The sequence below is a fragment of the Lolium rigidum genome, chromosome 7 (genome assembly GCF_022539505.1).
Source record: "Lolium rigidum isolate FL_2022 chromosome 7, APGP_CSIRO_Lrig_0.1, whole genome shotgun sequence".
In the NCBI taxonomy this organism is placed as follows: Eukaryota; Viridiplantae; Streptophyta; class Magnoliopsida; order Poales; family Poaceae; genus Lolium; species Lolium rigidum.
The window spans coordinates 166,664,876-166,683,998 of NC_061514.1; the positions used below are offsets into that span (position 1 = coordinate 166,664,876).

The following is a 19,123-nucleotide window of genomic DNA, read 5'->3' on the forward strand; positions in this document are numbered from 1 at the left end:
CTGAGCGCATTCTCCCCTTTTCACGCGCCTCGTCCAGCCTCTCGTGGTGCCCATGAGAACGTTCATTAAATTATACAATGACCAATGTTTATTTTTTTCAGAACCATTACAATTTACAATGACCAATTGTGACCAATTGTGAGATGCACAAGTGGATAGTAGCATATTACTCCAATATTTACCGAGATGCAAAATTACAATACCCTAACCCGATTGTGAGATACGAAGGTGGACCAGTACCTTATTACAGAATTAGTTATTGAGATGCAAAATCATTGCCTAATCGTGAGATACAAAGGTGTATCAGTAGCATTTTACAACACCATTTTAATGCAGCGAAAACTGGCCGGCCATATAACCTGAATAGTGAAAACCGTTGCTGAGTGTAAGTGTACTACAATACAATATACGGTATACATTGCCATATCAATCAAAAGACGACAAATATGCAGCTGGCGCTTGAAACAGACAAAACCAGACAATCCAGTGATCTACCGTGGCAGAGTTGCCGATGCCATGAACTCTTGCTCCAGGCTGTAGCAGTTTTGCTCCCTTTGAGAAGGTAAATTAGCTCGGTTCCCTATACCATCTTGAACACCCAATAGCGGAAGGTTGACTTGCCTTGGTCCACTTAACAAAGGTTGCATATCTTCACTTGTCACTGCAACCTGAGATGATCTTAACCTTTTGGATCTGATATCCTGCAGTTTCACCTCCACTTGTTTCATAGTAGGCCTCTCTATACCTCGTAGTCGCAAGCAAGTCTCTGCAAGGTTGGCGACATCGTTAATTTCTTCATCTGTTGCTTCTTCCAGAACTTGAGCAGCCACTATATCTGCAAGTGGTTTCTCCCTCATCTCCCAAAGAAAGTAGTTGGACAAGTTTTGCTTTAGGCCAGAATCACTTGTAAAAATAGGCTCCTTTCTCAACAACAACTCTACAAGTACTACACCAAAGCTATAGACATCACTCTTCTCATTTAACATTCCCGTGTGGTAATACTCTGGATCCAGGTACCCAAAGGTGCCTTGTATATTTGTAATGACATGAGTTTGGTCAATAGGAACCAACCTTGAAGCACCAAAATCCGATACTTTCGCGGTGTAATTTCCATCCAAGAGTATGTTAGTGGACTTCACATCACGATGGAATATTGACACCGAAGCAGCCGAGTGGAGGTAATAGAGTGCTCCAGCAGCTTCTGCAGCAATTCTCAAACAATCGTCCCACGATAACACAAAGCTGCTAGTGCTACTTGCATGGATGATTCCAAATAATGAACCATTGGAGATGAAGTCATATACTAGAAGTGGGACTTCGGTCTCAAGACAGCATCCGAAGAGCTTCACGATGTTTCGGTGATTTATTTGTGAGAGGACTGCAACCTCATTGATGAACTGACTAATCTCAACTTGCTCAATGACTTTAGACTTCTTTATGGCCACTACCCGTTGGTCAGATAATATGCCTTTATAAACCATGCCATGTCCTCCAAGACCAACAATTCGTGTGGCATCAAAGTTATTTGTTGCCTTTTCTAAATCTGATAGTGAGAAAATCTTGGTGTTGTCACTCGCATTTTCATCCGATGATATCAATTGTTGAAGGAGTAGGCCTTGGTTCTGCCGAAAATTCTTTCTTCGTAATTGATTTTGGATGTCTTTTTTCCACCGACGAATGAAAAATATCACAACCAACATGAAAAGTAGAATTCCGAAACCGAGGCTAATCCCAATGGCAATACCTGTAACGATTACGCAAGCTATTATTGGCCGGAATTTTATTTAGCTCATTACATATAATTGATTGTATTGTATAACTCACCTAGGACCAAATTTTGTTCTTTGGTTGATGTGCACATCTTTGTTGCAATGTCATACACTGTTTTTCTAGGACATTCGGTGCAATAATAACTTCCTATATTGTTATGGCAAGTTCCATTACATATGCCTTGTATGTTGCACTCGTTAACATCTGAAACAATAAGTAACGCGAGAGGAAACACATAAGCAATGTAGTTAAATATCCATATGGCGGCCATACTACAAGAAATTCAAACATATGTTAATTTTACCTTTGGTGCAATTAACATTTTAAACAAACTCAAGCAGACGTACATGTAGAAAAAATTGAGCACTTTCTTGCATATCTATGGTTTTTATTGTGTTTGAGACACACAAGACAAGTATAATTTCTTAAAAGATTTGCGGGCACCCATTCATTATGGAATTTTCATAACAAAGAGAGGATTTTCATATTATTTCATATTAGGAGGTGCATAAGAGAGGAGGAGGAGGTGTACCTTTACACTCATCCACGACATATGGATTCCCATCAAAGCCGGACTTACATTTGCAGCGGTAACCGACATAGCTTCGTGCGGAGTTGACACTCAAGCACTCACTATTCATGCTAACACATGCATATCCCGATGTATTTTGTTGTGCTTCCTGGCAAGTTAAGTTGGCTACAGCCCACTGCTGAGATGCTGATTCCCCGGAGGCAACATAGAGTTCAGGTTCTCCATCCACATACATCGAAAGTCGTTCTTCAGTGTATGAGTTGTATTTAACATTCACTACCCCATTGTTAATATTTATTTTTCTTACAAGGGTGTCTTCTGCATCGTAGCCAATGAACCGGAGGGTAGATGCTGTCGAATTTGTACAATTGAGCTGAAACAACGTCCTTGCAAAACATCCCTCTTCTAGGCCGAATGGAAAAGGAACACTAATATTCCCACACCATCTAGAGCAGTTGGTCTTCCGTTGTAATGGATCATACCCTGATTTGAGACAATGACACGTCAATTTCTAGCATTACGTGTGCTAAATTAACGTTAGAAATTTCAGCAAGTATTGTATTATAAACAATGGAGATGAACCAAGCAACACTAGCAGCTACGGACAAAAATTGTACAAATCAAGAATGAGGGAGATAGCACACACTTGTTAGAATGAATTTCGCCAGCACAACTCAAGCACCCTGGTAAGTAGTGAGGCTTTTTTAGGGGTTGTTGATGTTCACCGGCACGACCAACTGAGCTGTTTTCACTTAAGTTCTTACCAGGTGGATTTTGGAAAGCTCTACAGGGACGCAAGCCCACCTGCTATCAAGGTATTTAATTATCGGCCGGGGGAAACCAGAAATTCCGTTCCCTGCCCAGAAAGAGGGCTACCAAACAAAAAAATCTGAAAATTTTGAATTTCAAGTTACATAATTTTGTTAAATAGGCTTAATGTGTTACATCTGTCATGGTGATGAAGCATAGTGCGATGGTAAGGCTCTTTCGGATCCGGGAATGTTACGGGATGGGTTACTCACACCCTCACATTCTTATCCCGAGTTTTACTCTCTTCGTGGGTACAAAAAGATTATGATGCAACAACTGGGGTTCGAACCCTTGCGAGTTTACCCTCACATTTTATCCCGAGTTTTACTCTCTTCGCGGGTACAAAAATTAAAATTATGATGCAACAACTGGGGTTCGAACCCTTGACGAGTTTACCCTCACATTTTTATCCCGAGTTTTACTCTCTTCAGGGGTACAAAAAAATAAGATTATGATTCAACAACTAGGTTTCGAACCCTCGACGACTTCGGCAAATAGAGCATCGCTACCCTCTGCGCCAGTTCATACACATGACGCAATATATGTAGCGTAGCTTTTGTATTTAATTTGTAGTTTAAGTTTTGAATTTTAAAATTCGTTTGAATAAACTCGGATGGTAAAGAATCGTTTCCTGCTATACATCTAAGATCTAAGACAACATAACCACGAGAGGCAACCAGCACAACCTGATGAAGCAACCTACTCACGATAGTGAAGGGCAGTCACAACTCACAACACTGAATATATATTGCGCTTCTAGTCAAGTGGATTTGGAGATTGTACCAAGATGAGGAGACTATCTGGGCACGTTTACTCCGAGCCAAATACCCTAGGACGGAGAGCATTCTTACGGGCTCGGGACAAGGGGTTTCCAGTTCTAGAAAGGCTTGCATAAACTCAAGCGGTACTTTGCCATGGGCGCTAGATTTGTGGTTGGAGATGGCCGCCGTGCCAGGTTTTGGTTGGATGTTTGCAGTGGGGATTCCCTCTCAAGGATCGGTTCCCGCTTATCTTTGCGATCTGTGATGATACGGATGTGATAGTTGCTCAGGTGCTTTCGGGGACAGAAATAAATCTCAGGTTGTGTCGCTCTGGACCAAGTTGGCACGGCCCAATGGCTTCAGCTATGTCAGGAGGTTGCTTCGGTCCAGCTGTCCCATGACAAGGATAAGGTTAGTTGGTCCCTAGAATCATCCGAGATGTACTCGGTTAGCTCCATGTATGAAAAGCTCTAGCAAGGGGCGACGGTGGCTCATGCTACGGACTTATGGAAAGCGGCGGTTCCCCTCAAGATAAAGATTTTTGCCTGGCAACTCGCCTTAGACAAACTGCCCTCCAACCTGCAGATTGCCACTAGACATGGCCCTTCGGACGGCACTTGTGCGTTGTGTGGTGAACCGGAAGATGCCGCGCACATTTTCTTCTCCTGCTCTCTTGCAAATTTTGCGTGGAGTGTGCTCCGCCAGTTGCTTGGGTGCGCTTGGAGGTCATCCAATTTTGCACAGTTTCACCATATCTTATCGAGTCTAGCAGGGATGTCGTGTAGATTGCTTTGGTTGCTTTTTCTGGCAGAGTCTTGCGCTTTGTGGCTCATTCGCAACAAACTTACTATTGAAAAGAAAGTTCCTAACCAACCTTCTGATGTTATATTTAAAACTATGCTATTCTTGCAGCTGTGGAGTATAAACCCCAAGACACTGTGTTGGATGATCAATGAGCCGAGGGAGTTGTACTCCGCAATGCGGCCAAGCACCGGATTCTGAGGACATCTCCTGCGACACGAGGGGGTCGTGTCTCCGGAGCGGATGCATTGGAGGGTGTTGACGGTCGACTGTTGCGAGGCTTGGGGTGCCCGTCTTCGTTGTGTTGTTGTGTAATCTTAGGCGTTTATTTGTGTGCGTTGGCTAAGCTGTATGCTGCAGCGGTTGTAATAACTATGTTGAACTCCTATGGCTTTATTAATTTAAAGTTAGGCTGATAAGCCTTTTATCTAAAAAAAGAAGAACCAGAGTGAAATTCGTAAATTTGTGCACACGCACGCCAAGGAGAGGGACATTCAATAGCTGAGATCGTCAAAGCAACACTGATGAGAATAGGAACATGATGCAGCGCTTCTGGGCGTTTGTACATGCGCATGAGCTAAAGGATTTATATATGCATGGGAGGACTTACACCTGGAGTAATGAAAGGGAGAGAGCTACCCTTACACGTATTGATAGGGTGCTGGTCTCGGTGGATTGGGACTTGCAGCATTTTGACTCTGTGCTGCAAGGGTTATCATCGTCGGTTTCGGATCATGCACCACTCCACTTGGCCCTTAATGCGGCCTTTCGGCCTAAGAGAAGGTTCAAGTTTCAGAGCTTCTGGCTCAAGTTGGAGGGATTTGATGAGGCGGTAAAGGAGGCTTGGGTGTGTGACCCCGGCATAGTAGATCCCTTTCGGAGACTAGATGCGCTCTTTAGGAACGCGGCGGAACGCCTACAATCCTGGGGGCAAAAACGAGTTGGGAACATCAAGCTAAACATTACGATCGCTAACACTCTGATTTTGCTCCTAGATGTGGCCCAGGAGAGACGGAGGCTGACACCCATGGAGGTTTGGCTGAGGAGAACCCTTAAGCAATCTGTGCTTGGGCTTGCCTCGCTTGAGCGCACCATGGCGAGACAGAGGTCGAGAGTCCGCTGGTTGAGAGAGGGGGATGCAAATTCAGCGCTCTTCCATGCTGTTGCCAATGGTAGACGAGCGAAAAACCACATTGCATCTGTGAGGATTGGAGAGGAGATTGTGACGGACCAAGAGAGGAAAGTGGAGGCTTTTACGGAGGCTTGTTTCCAGCTGGGAAGGATACAACCTAGAGAATATTCGATTGACCTGCAAGAGCTTGAAATCCCCGTAGCTCAGCTGCAGGACCTGGATGCCATGTTCACTGAGGAGGAGATTTGGAGGGTGGTCAAGGACCTACACCCGGATCGGGCACCGGGCCCGGATGGGTTTATAGGCGCTTTCTACCAAAGGGCGTGGCCAATCATAAAAGGCGATATCCTTGCTGGGGTTGTTCAAATTGAGTGTAGGAGATGGGCGCGGCTTCGCGCGCCTAAACCGAGCCCTCATCACTTTGATCCCTAAGAAGCAGGATGCCACAGAGGTCAAGGATTATCGCCCCATCAGCCTGGTGCATAGCTTTGCAAAGCTTTTCTCCAAAATTATGGCAAATAGGCTTCGGAGAAGGCTGGGAGATGTTGTGAGCACCAACCAATCAGCGTTTGTTAGAGGACGATCCCTACATGATAACTTCATACTAGTGAGGCAAGTGGCGAGAAAGATCAACTAACAGAGACAGTCAGGTGTGCCTCTAAAGTTAGACCTCACGAGAGCTTTCGACTAAATATCATGGAGCTTCCTGTTTGAGGTTCTTCGACGCATGGGGTTTGGAGAGAGGTTCTTAAAATGGGTGTCCCTGCTGCTTAGCACGGAAAACACCAGAGTGTTGGTGAATGGAGTTCCTGGTGGAAGGATAGTACACGTGAGAGGTCTCAGACAGGGTGATCCCACATCACCCATGTTGTTTGTGGCGGCTATGGAGGTACTGACTGCGGCTGTCAAGAAAGCCGCTGAGAAACATCTTTTCACTAGGCTTGCGGGGATCACGGAGCTCCAGAGAATCTCGGTTTATGCAGATGATATGTGGTACTTTTCTGCAAGCCGATGGCTACGGAGTTGGAGGCGGTGAAGGCCATTCTGAGAGTCTTTGGCGAGGCTTCTGGCTCGTAGTGAACTACGGAAAGACCTCAGCCACGGCTGATTAGAGAGCATGCGGGAGATGCCGAGAGAGTTGCGGCGACACCGGGATGCGAGGTCGTGGGTTTCCCCATCAAATATCTTGGTATGCAACTTGCTTTGAGGCCTCGACTAAGGCGGAGTGGCGGCCGATGATTGACCAGGTCATGCACTGCCCCGGCCTGGCAGAGGGGGATGATCCAGAAACCTGGGAGACTGGTCTTGGTCAAATCGGTGATAAGTGCGCGGCCTATACATCAACTGATGGTTGCGGAGGCACCAGCTTGGGTGCTTGAGGAACTGGAGAGGTGGATGAGAGCCTTTTCTTGGGCGGGAAAGAAAGAGATCAATGGAGGGCAATGCCTGGTGGTGTGGGACACCATATGCAAGCCTACACATTTTGGAGGACTATGAGTTAAGGACCTGAGGCAGCAAGGGCTGGCCCTTAGAGTTCGTTGGTGCTGGTTGCGTCACACAGACCCCTCCAGGCCTTGGCAGGGGCTGCCTGCTCTCAATGACTAGGAAGCCAATGATGTGTTTCAGAGTTTGGCGCAGTTTCGAGTTGGTGATGGTGGGAGCATCCTCTTTTGGAAGGATAGGTGGATCAATGGCAGGAATGCGGAGGAGATAGCGCCTGAGGTCGCTGCTTTAGTCCCAACGAGAAGGAAAAACATAAGGAAGGTGAGCGAGGCTTTAGTTGATGATTCCTGGCTCTTGGATGTATCTGGCGACTTGTCCATTGAGGGGTGGATGCAGTGCACCCTGCTTTGGGAAGAACTGGAGAGAGTGCCTAGGGATAGCAGCAGACCGAGATCAGATCCTATGGAAAGGTTCGCCGTCCGGGGGATATACCACTAGTGCGACCTATAACATGCTCTACCATGGGAGGGTCTCTTGGAGTATGGCCAAACCGGTATGGAGGTCGTTTGCACCCCCGAAGTGCAAAATATTTGGTTGGCTGGCGATTAGACGTAGGCTTTGGACGTCGGATCGGAGGGCCCGGCATGGGCTGCAGGACAATCCAGATCCTCGCGCTACTTGCTTACGAGGAAGAGGATAATGTGGATCACATTCTTGTGCGATGTCCGTATGCCAAGATGATCTGGTTTGGCTGCTTGAGAAGGGTAGGGTCACAGCTACAAGAACCGCAGGAGAATACAAATCTGGAGAGATGGTGGACGGAGGCGAGGAAGAGGCTAAGGAGGGAGGATAGGAGAGGTTTTGACACTTTCGTCCTGTTGGTTGCCTGGATGCTCTAGAAGCAAAGGAACGCCCGTGTGTTCCGGAACTTAGAGAGGCAGCTATCCACGGAACAGATTATCAGCATGATCCTTGAGGAGTTCAGTCTTTGGAGGGCTGCGAGGGGAGTGGAGCGGAGAGTCATGTCGCGAGAGTAGGTCTTGGAGTTTTGTGGGTGGTGTGCGTGGGTTGGCCAATGATAGATGTTCGCATCCCCTTTTGGTCTTATTCTTGTTGCTCCCTTCTATAAAGATATGGCACGACTTTCGCGTGGCCGCGAAAAAGAGAAAGAAATCCTATACGACCTGGGTCGCACCCTCCCCATGGCTGGACCCAGTCTTGCCTTCGACATCTGGCAGAGTGAATCTAATCTCGTTCCCATCTCCGGGTTCCCTCGCTCCTGCCTACTGCCTCTGCTTGATGGCGCCCCCGGCGGCCCTCACTTCACCGGCCCAGCCCCTCCGACCCACATCCGGCGGCACCACTTGCTGTGTTGTTGAGTGCTTACCATCGGCGGTCAAGCCACAAACCTTCTCTACTTCTTCCTTCGCAAAAAATGGAGTTAGGTGTTAGAGATATATTTGGTATATGTGTATTTGGTAGTATATGATTTGTAATCATCTCCTGCCTTATCTCTAGGATAGCCTTCTTGGCTCCCAAGACTTGTACCCCTATATATACTCGCCCGAGAGGCTCAATACAACATCCTATCATATTCCGCAATCTCTCCTCCCTCTCTATCCTTCTACATGGTATCAGAGCGGCACGCTCCTTGACCTAGCCGCCCCAAAGTTTCCGCGCCGCGCCGCCCCCGGGGAGGTCGATCTCCATGATCTACTCCGGGGGCCACGCAATCCGTATGAGGGTTCGTTCGCCGATCCGTTGATCCGCTGCCCTCGAGTCTTTTTTTCAATCCGTAGATTGGTTTTCTTTTTGCTCCGCCGGTCGCTCGACCGGCGTTTTCTTTTTTGTTTTACCGATCATAGATCGGATTGAGTCGCCCATCGCCGTCGTCCACTTGCGCCTCTACTCCGACAACGACATCGACCTGCACCGGCCATCAACCGCACGGCACAGCCGCACGCGCCGCACACGGGGTGCCCCTACGTGCATCGCAACAGGCTGTTCTTGCTCGCGCGGTCTCCATCGCCTGTCCGTCTTCATCGCCATCGACCGGGACTTCACCGACAACGTCGCCAACGACTCCGATCTGCGGCGCGTCATCCACGCCATGGCACGTGTAGCGCCACCGTCGGTCTGATCAACCGACCCCGCACACGTCTACGCCAAGCACGTCCCCGAGCACGCGCCTACCACCGATCGAGCATCGGGTTGCCGCTGCGTCGCCCCTTCGGGCCGCATCGCCGCCGCCTTTGGTCCACACTACCGGCCTCTAACGCGCCTTCCGAGGCGTGTACGTCGCTGGTGGTCTCCCGCCGCTGCACCGACTCGCGCCCTGCAGCTACGCCAGCCCCTCGAGCCGTGGCGTCGCTGCACGCGGTCACCTTTGCCATCCCCCACGCATCGACGTCTGAGGCCACCACAGCGCCACCCCTTCGGCGCGGGTCGCCTCCGTCTGCGCATGGTCTTCGTCACGCCGCCGGGTCTTCCTCGCCAACCTCGTGTACCGCCGCCGCGCCTCCACCCCAGGTCGCCGCTGGGCTCGCCAACCACCTCAGGTCGCGCCGGGCTCGCCGACCACCGCAACGCCCGTCTTCTATGTCTTCGTCCAACACATCTCCGCCGCGCCGTCCTCGCATCTTCCCCGACTACGACACCTGCTACTCTACTCCGACAACCTGCCGTTGAGTCTTCCTCTGCTAAGTCTACTCCGACATGGCGCGTCATTTGTACTGGTCCCGTCCTACGCATGCACGGTACTGGCAACACCGCCGCGTGCCTTCGTCCCCGATGCGTCCCCGGGCCTGGCAAGCTCGGATCGGCGCCTCGCCTTCCTCAAATTCGTCTTGCGTACTCGGTCTGGCAAAACCGGAGTATGCCTTCGTCCCCGATGTGCGCCTATCTCTGGCAAAACTAGGGCTGCACCTCATCCTCGACGGCTCAGACTGCATCGACTTCGGCATCGACCATCTCCACGACTGCCTCGGCGCATCTCCGTCACCCTCCTCGCACACCACCTCGCCTGCGGCTACATCAACACTGGCACCCGGCCACGATATCGACCACGGCAATTCCTCGCGCGGCCCCCTCGACCAAGGTTGTAGCACCCACGCTCTCGGCTACCTCAACATCGGCACAAGGGCTACCACCTCGCACGAGCACCTCGGCTTCCTCTACAGTCCAAGTATCCGCGACGCGACATCGTCCACGACGCTCCCGCTACGACTGCGGGGGAGTGTCAGCCCGTTGGTTCATACCTTCGGTTTCTCTCCGGCCCGACCGTCCGCGACGCTTCCATTGTTCACGTCACTACCGCTACGACTGCGGGGTAGTGTTAGAGATATATTTGGTATATGTGTATTTGGTAGTATATGATTTGTAATCATCTCCTGCCTTATCTCTAGGATAGCCTTCTTGGCTCCCAAGACTTGTACCCCTATATATACTCGTCCGAGAGGCTCAATACAACATCCTATCATATTCCGCAATCTCTCGTCGCTCTCTATCCTTCTACATTAGGAGAAGGAAATTCGCTGAATACAGATCAGTATTTCCTTGTTTGCACAACTCGAACTGACCGAATCTGAGTTATCTAAACAGATTCATCTAATTAGAGGATAATACTGCAAATACCATATGTATTTATGCACGCGATGTACATCAAATTCACCCATAAGAGAATAAAATTCAGCAAATTGAGTGACTCAAGCTTCTGCGACAGTACAAATCACATGTGTTGTTGTTGATTTGCAGCTTAGCAGGCAACAACCCCATCGGTCTGTAACTTAGCTACAACCATCGGGGGAAAGCAGATGGGGCGGTCAGCCAGCGGTGCCGCGAGCCAGGGTGACGAGAAGATTTGTCGTGGCTGGACACCGGTGGTCAGCAACACGGTGAGTTGCGCCGCCGGGGCGCCGAGGACGCGGCGCCGCCGAGCAGCAGACAGGAAGGGCTGCAAGGCAGGCCTCGGTAGAAGTTCTGGCTAGAGACTGCTTTGAGATTCGCTCTGCCAGATGTCGAACCTAGGACTGGGTCCAGCCATTGGGAGGGTCCAACCACCACCTGGCCACCTGGGAGCTCGGGTACGCCAGAGCTGGTGAAGAGGGCCAAGTCCTCCTCCCGCTCGGCGGACTAGGGAACGATAGGATGCATGCGGGGCCGCGGTAGGAAGCGCCGTCCTTCCGTTGGTACTAGACGGATTTCTGCCTCACTGGGAGGGATTAGTAGGTGAAGCATGGCCACTCGCCGGCGCGTTTATTGAGATAGGCATCGGTGGACATTTTTTTAATCGACAAAAAAGAGGGTGCTGGTAGATAGTTCTGAAAATAGCAAAATAATCCAGAATTTTGAGTAGTCTAACCTAACATATGTCGCCCGAGACCGTTATTGCAGACTGAACCATCAGTCATAAACCTCTTTAGCACAGCTTATAAGCGGGTTCAGTGTTTTTTGAAAAACAGTTACCCAATACAGGTGGTTTTTTCAATCACTAAACGTAAGTGTGGTGGTTTTTCTTTTGTAATTTTCTCTGTAAAAATGTAGTTATTGTTTTGGTTAAACAAAAAAAATTAAAGAAATTTGGCTGTGCATACACACTGTAAGAAAGTAAACTTATTTTTTCGGAGAGATTAATTACCTTTGTCACGTGAACATCCATCAGTTATGTATGGATTGCCTCTGTAACCATCTTCGCAATGACAATAATATGAACTGATGTAGTTTGATCCATCGTCACTGTAATCACCGCTATGGTTGCCGAGACATGCATAATCTGTCCTGTGCCGGAAGGTGCTAGCGGGGCCGGGTTGATCAACGACGATGCGCCAGGTAATAGAGCCATCAGCGGTTACATCAATCGTATCCCATATGGAGCTTCGGTTATTATTGTGCTCTTTGAATTTTGGTTCTCCAATCTTTTGGCGGACAAAATTGATCTCGAAGTCACCTACCTCGGAGCTAACATGGGTGGAGCAACACCCTGTGCCGTTGCAGTTCTGTTGAGCCACCCTGCCTATGATATCTTCGTCAGGACATGTAGCACTGCACACACCCACAGTCTTGTTACTGCGAAGCACTTGCATGTCGAAGTCGCAACCGGTGAAGTTCAGGTGCAGATCACACTGGCTGAAAGATCTCCCAGGATTCCAGGACATGTTGTACTTGTACACATCGTCCTCAGCTCTCAAGGAGATGGAACGGGAAAACGATACCTCAATAATGGCGATATGCTCATTATCCTGATCCTGGGTGACCTCCGTGATGCCGTCGTTCATGAAGAGCCTGGGAGCATGCGAGAAAGTGTGATTTTTGCAGATGAGCTCAAAGTCTTGCGACCGGAAGCAGCCAGGCCCGATGCCGAATGGGTACTCGAAGCTCACGTTCCCACAGCTCTTCTGACAACCGGCAAGCGAGGCGGTGGAGGGAAGAGCCGTCCCGTTCGCCGGTTGGCTTCTTTTCACGCCGGATGGCCGCACCGCTGCCGGCTGTAGCAGCAGCAGTGGGAGCAACCAGGAGAGTGCGTCGAGGAGCCTCATGTTCGTCCGCCCAATATTCGAGGTGTACACATGAATTAGACACGCAGGATTGGTATATTGGCTAGTGAGGAGTATCTGAAGGCGTGCGTACTCAGGAGTGACGACACAGTATATATTTCTGTCCAAAGGCGCGCGAAGGAAACTGAATTACCTGTCAATTTCATGGTATTAAAACCCAACACGACTTTTAATAAACAAGAAGAAAAGAAAAGAACTATTCAACAACGTGGGTGATACGGCATGCAAGGATAAGGTCCAAGTTGATTGGAGCCAAAAATAAAATAAAAACAAGATGTTTTTTTCTAAAATTAAACGTACTACTCCCCCTGGCCCGATTTAATTGTAGCGGTCAATAAAATATGTGCTGTAAAAAATACATCCGTACCCCTGGGTAACAGGGCACCATGTATACATGCAAAAAAAAAATAAGTAACTCAAAAAATGGGGCGAGATCCAAAATCTGTGGTTGGGTGGTTAGCCCATCTTCCACGGGGCGACCTAAACCGCGCCCGCGCGTTCGGATGGGTCGAACCGGAGAAAAAACGGCGTCCCAGCGCGTGGACCCATCCCTAAAACGGATGGATGCGGCGTCTGAGACGACCCATAGTCGGTCTAAAACTGGGCCTCGTTTGCGTGGCTGCGGACACCGACGGCTGCCCTCTCGCGTCCTCCCCTTGTCCTCCCCTGGCCCGCCTGTCTGCCTCCCAAAACACACTCACTTCACTCCACTCTCAAAACCTAGAGATGGCCGACGAAGCTCCTGCCGCCGCCACCGCCACCATCGGAGCCGAGGCCGAGCTCATGGCCGTTGTCGCTCCTACCATGGAGGAGTCTCCTGTCATGGACGCTCCGGTGGTCCCGCAACCCGCGTCGGCAACGATGAAGGCGAAGCCCGAGCTCACCACGGAGCAAAGGGCGATCCAGAGCAGAAAGCGGGCCGACCGGCGCAGGGTGCTCGAACAACGGAAGAAGGAGGCCGATGCCACGGAGGAGCGACAGAGGATAGCCGAGCAGTTCTAGCTCCTCCAAACGGAGGCGGAGGCGAAGGCCATGCAAGAGCATGCCATGCTCTTCTACGGCCACGCCGCGCTCGCTCCGCATCTGACCGTCCCGGGTGTCGGCTCAGCCTCGGCGGGAAGCTCCGCCTCGTCCGTGACCCGGCCTCTTCCTCCCCGGCCAACAGCCCCGCCAGCTGCCCCGTTTGGGTAAACGACCAGCGCGCGCAAAATGATGGCGTCATCGGGCGGTACTTGTACCCGTCACGGGATGGGTAACCGGAGGTGGGAGAGTCCATGATGGGGCCGTCGCCTTCGTCCATTGACCTCAACCGTGCACCGGCGGCGCACTCCAAAGCCCCCCAAGCAGCTCATAGTAGCAGTGATGACCGTTGCCCACAACCTGTTCGATGATTTGTCGGGCGAGAACGGGTCGCCATCTATGCAGGAAGCGACCACGATGCAGGCACATCCGTCTTACCCGTCGACGATGCCCACCACCATGAAATATCCGTCGACCGAGCAGGCTCCCCCGCCACCGCCCATTGACATAGAGGAGGACACCACTGGCCATCCCGGCACCATGAACATAGACGAAGAGTCGTTGTTCGGTGACGAGCTCACACAAGCCGCAGTTGCACAAGCTCGAGGTCGCCGGCTTAGCAAAAGAACCAGCAACTACACCCAGCTGGAGGAAAAAATGATCGTCGAGGGATGGTTGTCCATTGGGCAAGATCCATTGACAGGTGCCGAGAAGAAGGGGACCACATTCTAGCGCCGGATCCATGACTACTTCCATGAGCATCGTAGGTACGGGGAGGAGCGATTTGACAGCGACCGCAATGAGTGCTCCCTCCAAAAGAGGTGGGGAACAATTTAAACGGAATGCAACAAGTTCCAGGTGGCGTATGATCACATGAAGCGGATTCCCGTTAGCGGCATCGGCGTGAAGGACTTGGTATAGTTCTTAACCTCAACTTGTTCTTTCATTGTTTGCACATATGTTTGTCATTGTTGTCTCGCTTTGCTCTAGGTGTGGCAAGCTTTGGATTACTTTGAAACGCAAATGAAGGAAGGGCCTTTGGCTCTCTCATTGTTGGAAGGAACTCGAGGGCACCCCCAAGTTCCAGGAGGGGTACGAGGGGTACATGGCGAGCTTGATTGGCAGCAAGACTGCCAAAGATGCCACGGTCATTGAACTTGATGGTGGCCAGCCTTGCGGTAGCTCCGCTTCTCGTTCAAGCCGTCCACAGGGCCACAAGGCAACCAAGGCCAACATGAAGTGTGATGCTTCGGCCATGCATTTGGTCGGCACCTTGAAGGAGATGTATGCTCACAAAGAGGTGTCCACGAACAAGAGGGATGAGAGGAGACGCCGGGAGAAGGAAGAGGACATGAAGACCTACTTCAATGTCCAAATGAGGAATCTTGAGATTGAAGAGGTCAAGGCCAAGACGAAGGCTAGGGAAGTTGAGATCAAAGAGAAAAAGTTGGAGCTCATTGCAGCGGCAAGGGCCAAAGAGGTGGAGCTGAAGGAGAGGGAAATTGATCTGAAACGGCAAGCCGAGGACCACATGATCATGACCACCGACTTGACCGCCATGAAGGAGGTGAAGAGAGCTTGGTTCAAAAAGAGGCAGAAGGAGATCCTAGAGCGCACAAATTGAGTTAGCAATCTTAATTTGTAATTTTTATATTTTTTCAAACTATGACCCATTTCATTTCTTGGTCATGCAACATTTTATTTCATATTATTCTATTTTTTACATATTATTTATAAATCTGTGTGGCCAAATAGCCTATTTCCCAAAGAAATAGACCAGATGGCCGAATGGGTGGCCGCTGCGTTGGACGCAGCGTGCGACCCAAACGGACACGCGGACGCGGGGCGCTGTCCACGTGTCCGCGCGGCCACTCAAACGGCCTAAAACGAACGGCCCAACGCGTCCATTTGGGTCGCAGCATTGGAGATCCCTTAGGAGGGCAGTGGCACCTCCATCCCACCAGAATTCAAATCCTAGGTTTGACACTTTGGTGTCTGATGACCCACAAGTATAGGGGTGTATCGTAGTACTTTCGATAAATAAGAGTGTCGAACCCAACGAGGAGCAGAAGGTGTTGACAAGCAGTTTCGATGAAGGATTCTCTGTAAATGCTCACAGACAAGTATTCAGGGGGTTTTGATATAGCAGATAAATAAAGTACAAGTAAGTAAAATGCGAGAGAAATAATTGCAGCGAGTGGCCCAATCCTTTTTAGCACAAAGGACAAGCCGGTTTGTTTACTTATAATGACCAAACGTTCTTGAGGACACACGGAAATTTAGTTTAGTGTTTTTGCTTCATATAGCTGATTAATCTTCATTGTTTTGATAAGTGTTGTGTGGGTGAACCTATGCTAATGCACCACCCTTCCTAGGACTAACATACTTGTGATTATACCCCTTGCAAGCATCCGCAACTACAAGAAAGTAATTAAGATAAATCTAACCACAGCCTTAAACTCTGAGATCCTGCTATCCCTCCTGCATCGATATACCAACGGGGGTTCAGGTTCGTTGTCACTCCGGCAACCCCACAATTAGCAAACGAATACAAGATGTATTCCCCTAGGCCCATAAAGGTAAAATATCATGTAGTCGACGTTCACATGACACCACTAGAAGAATAACACCACAACTTAAATATCAAACCATTGAATATTACCCAACATAATTCACTACTAACATTTAGACTTCACCCATGTCCTCAAGAACTAAACGAACTACTCACGAGACATCATATGGACATAATCAGAGGTGATATGATGATGAATAACAATCTGAACATAAACCTTGGTTCAATGGTTTCACTCAATAGCATCAATAACAAGTAGTAATCAATACCGGGAGAGTTTCCCCTATCAAACAATCAAGATTCGACCCTAGATGTTACAGCGGTGACGAGGTGCAGCGGTGGAGATGGCGGTGATGATGATGGAGATGATGGTGATGATGATCCCAATGATGTCCAGCTCGATGACGGTGACAATGGCGTCGATTTCCCCCTCCGGAAGGAATTTCCCCAGCAGATTTCAGCCTGCCGGAGAGCTCTTTTCTCTTTGGTGTTTTCCGCCCCGCAGAGGCGGCTGTGACTCTTCGCGACTATCCTCTGGAGCTTAGGTTTTCGGGGTGAAGAAGTACGCGAAGGAGAGGCGGCCGAAGGGGGCTGTGGGCCCCCTCCCCACAAGGCGGCGCGGCCAGGCCAGGGCCCGCGCCGGCCTATGGGGGGCATGGCGGCCCTTCTCGGTCCCTCCTTTTGGCTGGCTCCGTCTTCTGGAAAAATAAGATCTTCGGTGTAATTTCCGTCAATTGTTGATCTTCCGAAATATTGCATTCTGACGGTGCTTTTTCCAGCAGAATCCTGACTCCGGCGAATGATTCTCCAACAATCATGAAACATGCAAAATAGGTGAAATAACTTAAGTATCATCTCTAAATACGAAATATATCAATGAATAATAGTAAATTATGATACAAAATAGTGATGCAAAATGGACGTATCAACTCCCCCCAAGCTTAGACTTCGCTTGTCCCCAAGCGAAACTGAATTTAGTAAACAAGACCACATGTTCATGGAGTGAAGAGTCGATAAACCAAATACGGACAAGAAGCATCATATTAATTCACACAAGACATTCTAGTGAACAACTTCCTCATATAATTCAACTTGAAACAAGTAGAAGGTAATCACAAATAAAGGTGCATAAGAAATCATAATTGGTGATGGCAAACTTCGTTCTTGGTCAGAGAACAATTAACAGATTGTACTTATCTGTCGAGCAACGCTCTTATGTTAAAGCTTATATGGCACAACTTGCATACTCAATCATAATAATCTCTTCATAATCATTGATAACTTTCAAAGCTATATTCATTCGGATAAAACTTGTACTAAACAAGGAAGAGTAAAAAGGCATGATTGAGTAGATCACAATATAAATGGTTTGATCACAACAACTCAATTGCTTGCTTAAGATGGAGGGAAATAGGTTTACTGACTCAACATAAATTAAAAGATAGGCCCTTCGCAGAGGGAAGCAGAGATTAAATCATGTGCTAGAGCTTTTTCAGTTTTGAAATCATATAAAGAGCATAAAAGTAAAGTTTTGAGAGGTGTTTGTTGTTGTGAACGAATGGTAGTGGGTACTCTAACCCCCTTGCCAAACAAACTTCCAAAGAGCGGCTCCCATGAAGGACGTTATCTCTACCAGCAAGGTAGATCATCCCTCTTCTCTTTTGTTTACACATGTACTTTAGTTTTTATTTATTTATGGGTGACACTCCTCCCAACCTTTTGCTTTCTCAAGCCATGGCTAACCGAATCCTCGGGTGCCTTCCAACAATCACATACCATGGAGGAGTGTCTATTTGCAAAATTAAGTTGCTTACTGATGAATCAGAGCAAAACATGTGAAGAGAATTATTAATGAAATTTAATTAATTGGGGGTTGCGAACCCCGCTGCTAGCTCTTTTTGCAAAATTATAGGATAAGCGGATGCCACTAGTCCATTGGTGAAAGTCTGCCTAACAAGATTGAAAGATAAAACACCACATTTCCTCATGAGCTATAAAACATTGACACAAATAAGGGATGATAAATTTTGAATTGTTTGAAGGTAGCACATGAAATATTTACTTGGAATGGCAGGAAATACCACATAGTAGGTAGTTATGGTGGACACTGATGGCATAGGTTTTGGGTTAAGGTTTGGATGCACGAGAAGCATTCCCTCTCAGTACAGGTCTTTGGTTAGCAAGGTTGATTAGCAAGCATAAGAGTTGAGGGAAACAAACAAATATACATGTGAGGGAAACAATCATGCATCTTCCTTGTAAGCACAAACAATTTTAGCTTCAGAATAATAAGCTAAGAGCTAACAAGAAAGAAAGATAATGAAACAACATATCTACATGTATTTCTCTTTTCTACTTAAACCTCAAAGTGTTGTTGCTATTGACCAATGCTAAGTTCGCCAAAACCAAATAGATTTACTCAATGCTCCCAAAGTGATACCAATACTAAAAACAAGATCAATCTTATAGTAGAAATTGCAAACTAAAATAAGATGTGCAATATGTAAATGATAAGACTTCTCATTAATATTCCATAACGATAACTCACACCAAAGGATACATAGACAACCAACTAAAGAGAGATACTTCCACACTGCAACCCATCTTATATGATAACTTCCCTACTCATGATATGACACTACTTGATAGTAAAAAGGTAAAAGATAGTGATGATGTGATACCGCGGCACTCCCCCAAGCTTGGAACAAACCAAGGGGGTGCCAATACCAA

The 19,123-nt window shown here is 48.4% G+C and overlaps 1 protein-coding gene and 1 pseudogene across 1 annotated transcript; one reads left to right on the forward strand and one right to left on the reverse strand.

The window, feature by feature from the left end:
- Positions 1 to 256: 256 nt before the first annotated feature.
- On the reverse strand, positions 257 to 12,850 carry LOC124678531 (wall-associated receptor kinase 3-like). Its single transcript, XM_047214402.1, has 4 exons — positions 11,886 to 12,850; positions 2,303 to 2,785; positions 1,825 to 1,974; positions 257 to 1,744 (listed from the first exon to the last, which is right to left on the reverse strand). The coding sequence occupies exons 1-4, from the start codon at positions 12,781 to 12,783 to the stop codon at positions 492 to 494; spliced, it is 2,784 nt and encodes a 927-aa protein (XP_047070358.1). The 5' UTR covers positions 12,784 to 12,850; the 3' UTR covers positions 257 to 491.
- A 2,226-nt stretch (positions 12,851 to 15,076) lies between these two features.
- The window catches only part of LOC124672247, a 12,581-nt pseudogene continuing 8,534 nt past the window's right edge, over positions 15,077 to 19,123 (forward strand).

What these genes read in the sequence shown, in the direction of transcription:
- LOC124678531 (XM_047214402.1), bottom strand. Translation starts at nt 12,783, where the DNA reads ATGAGGCTCCTCGACGCACTCTCCTGGTTGCTCCCACTGCTGCTGCTA. An exon ending in TGGATGTTCACGTGACAAAG is followed by an intron (nt 2,786 to 11,885) that starts GTAATTAATCTC and finishes GTCTCAAATCAG; the next exon opens with GGTATGATCCATTACAACGG. An exon ending in AGAACAAAATTTGGTCCTAG is followed by an intron (nt 1,745 to 1,824) that starts GTGAGTTATACA and finishes TAATCGTTACAG; the next exon opens with GTATTGCCATTGGGATTAGC.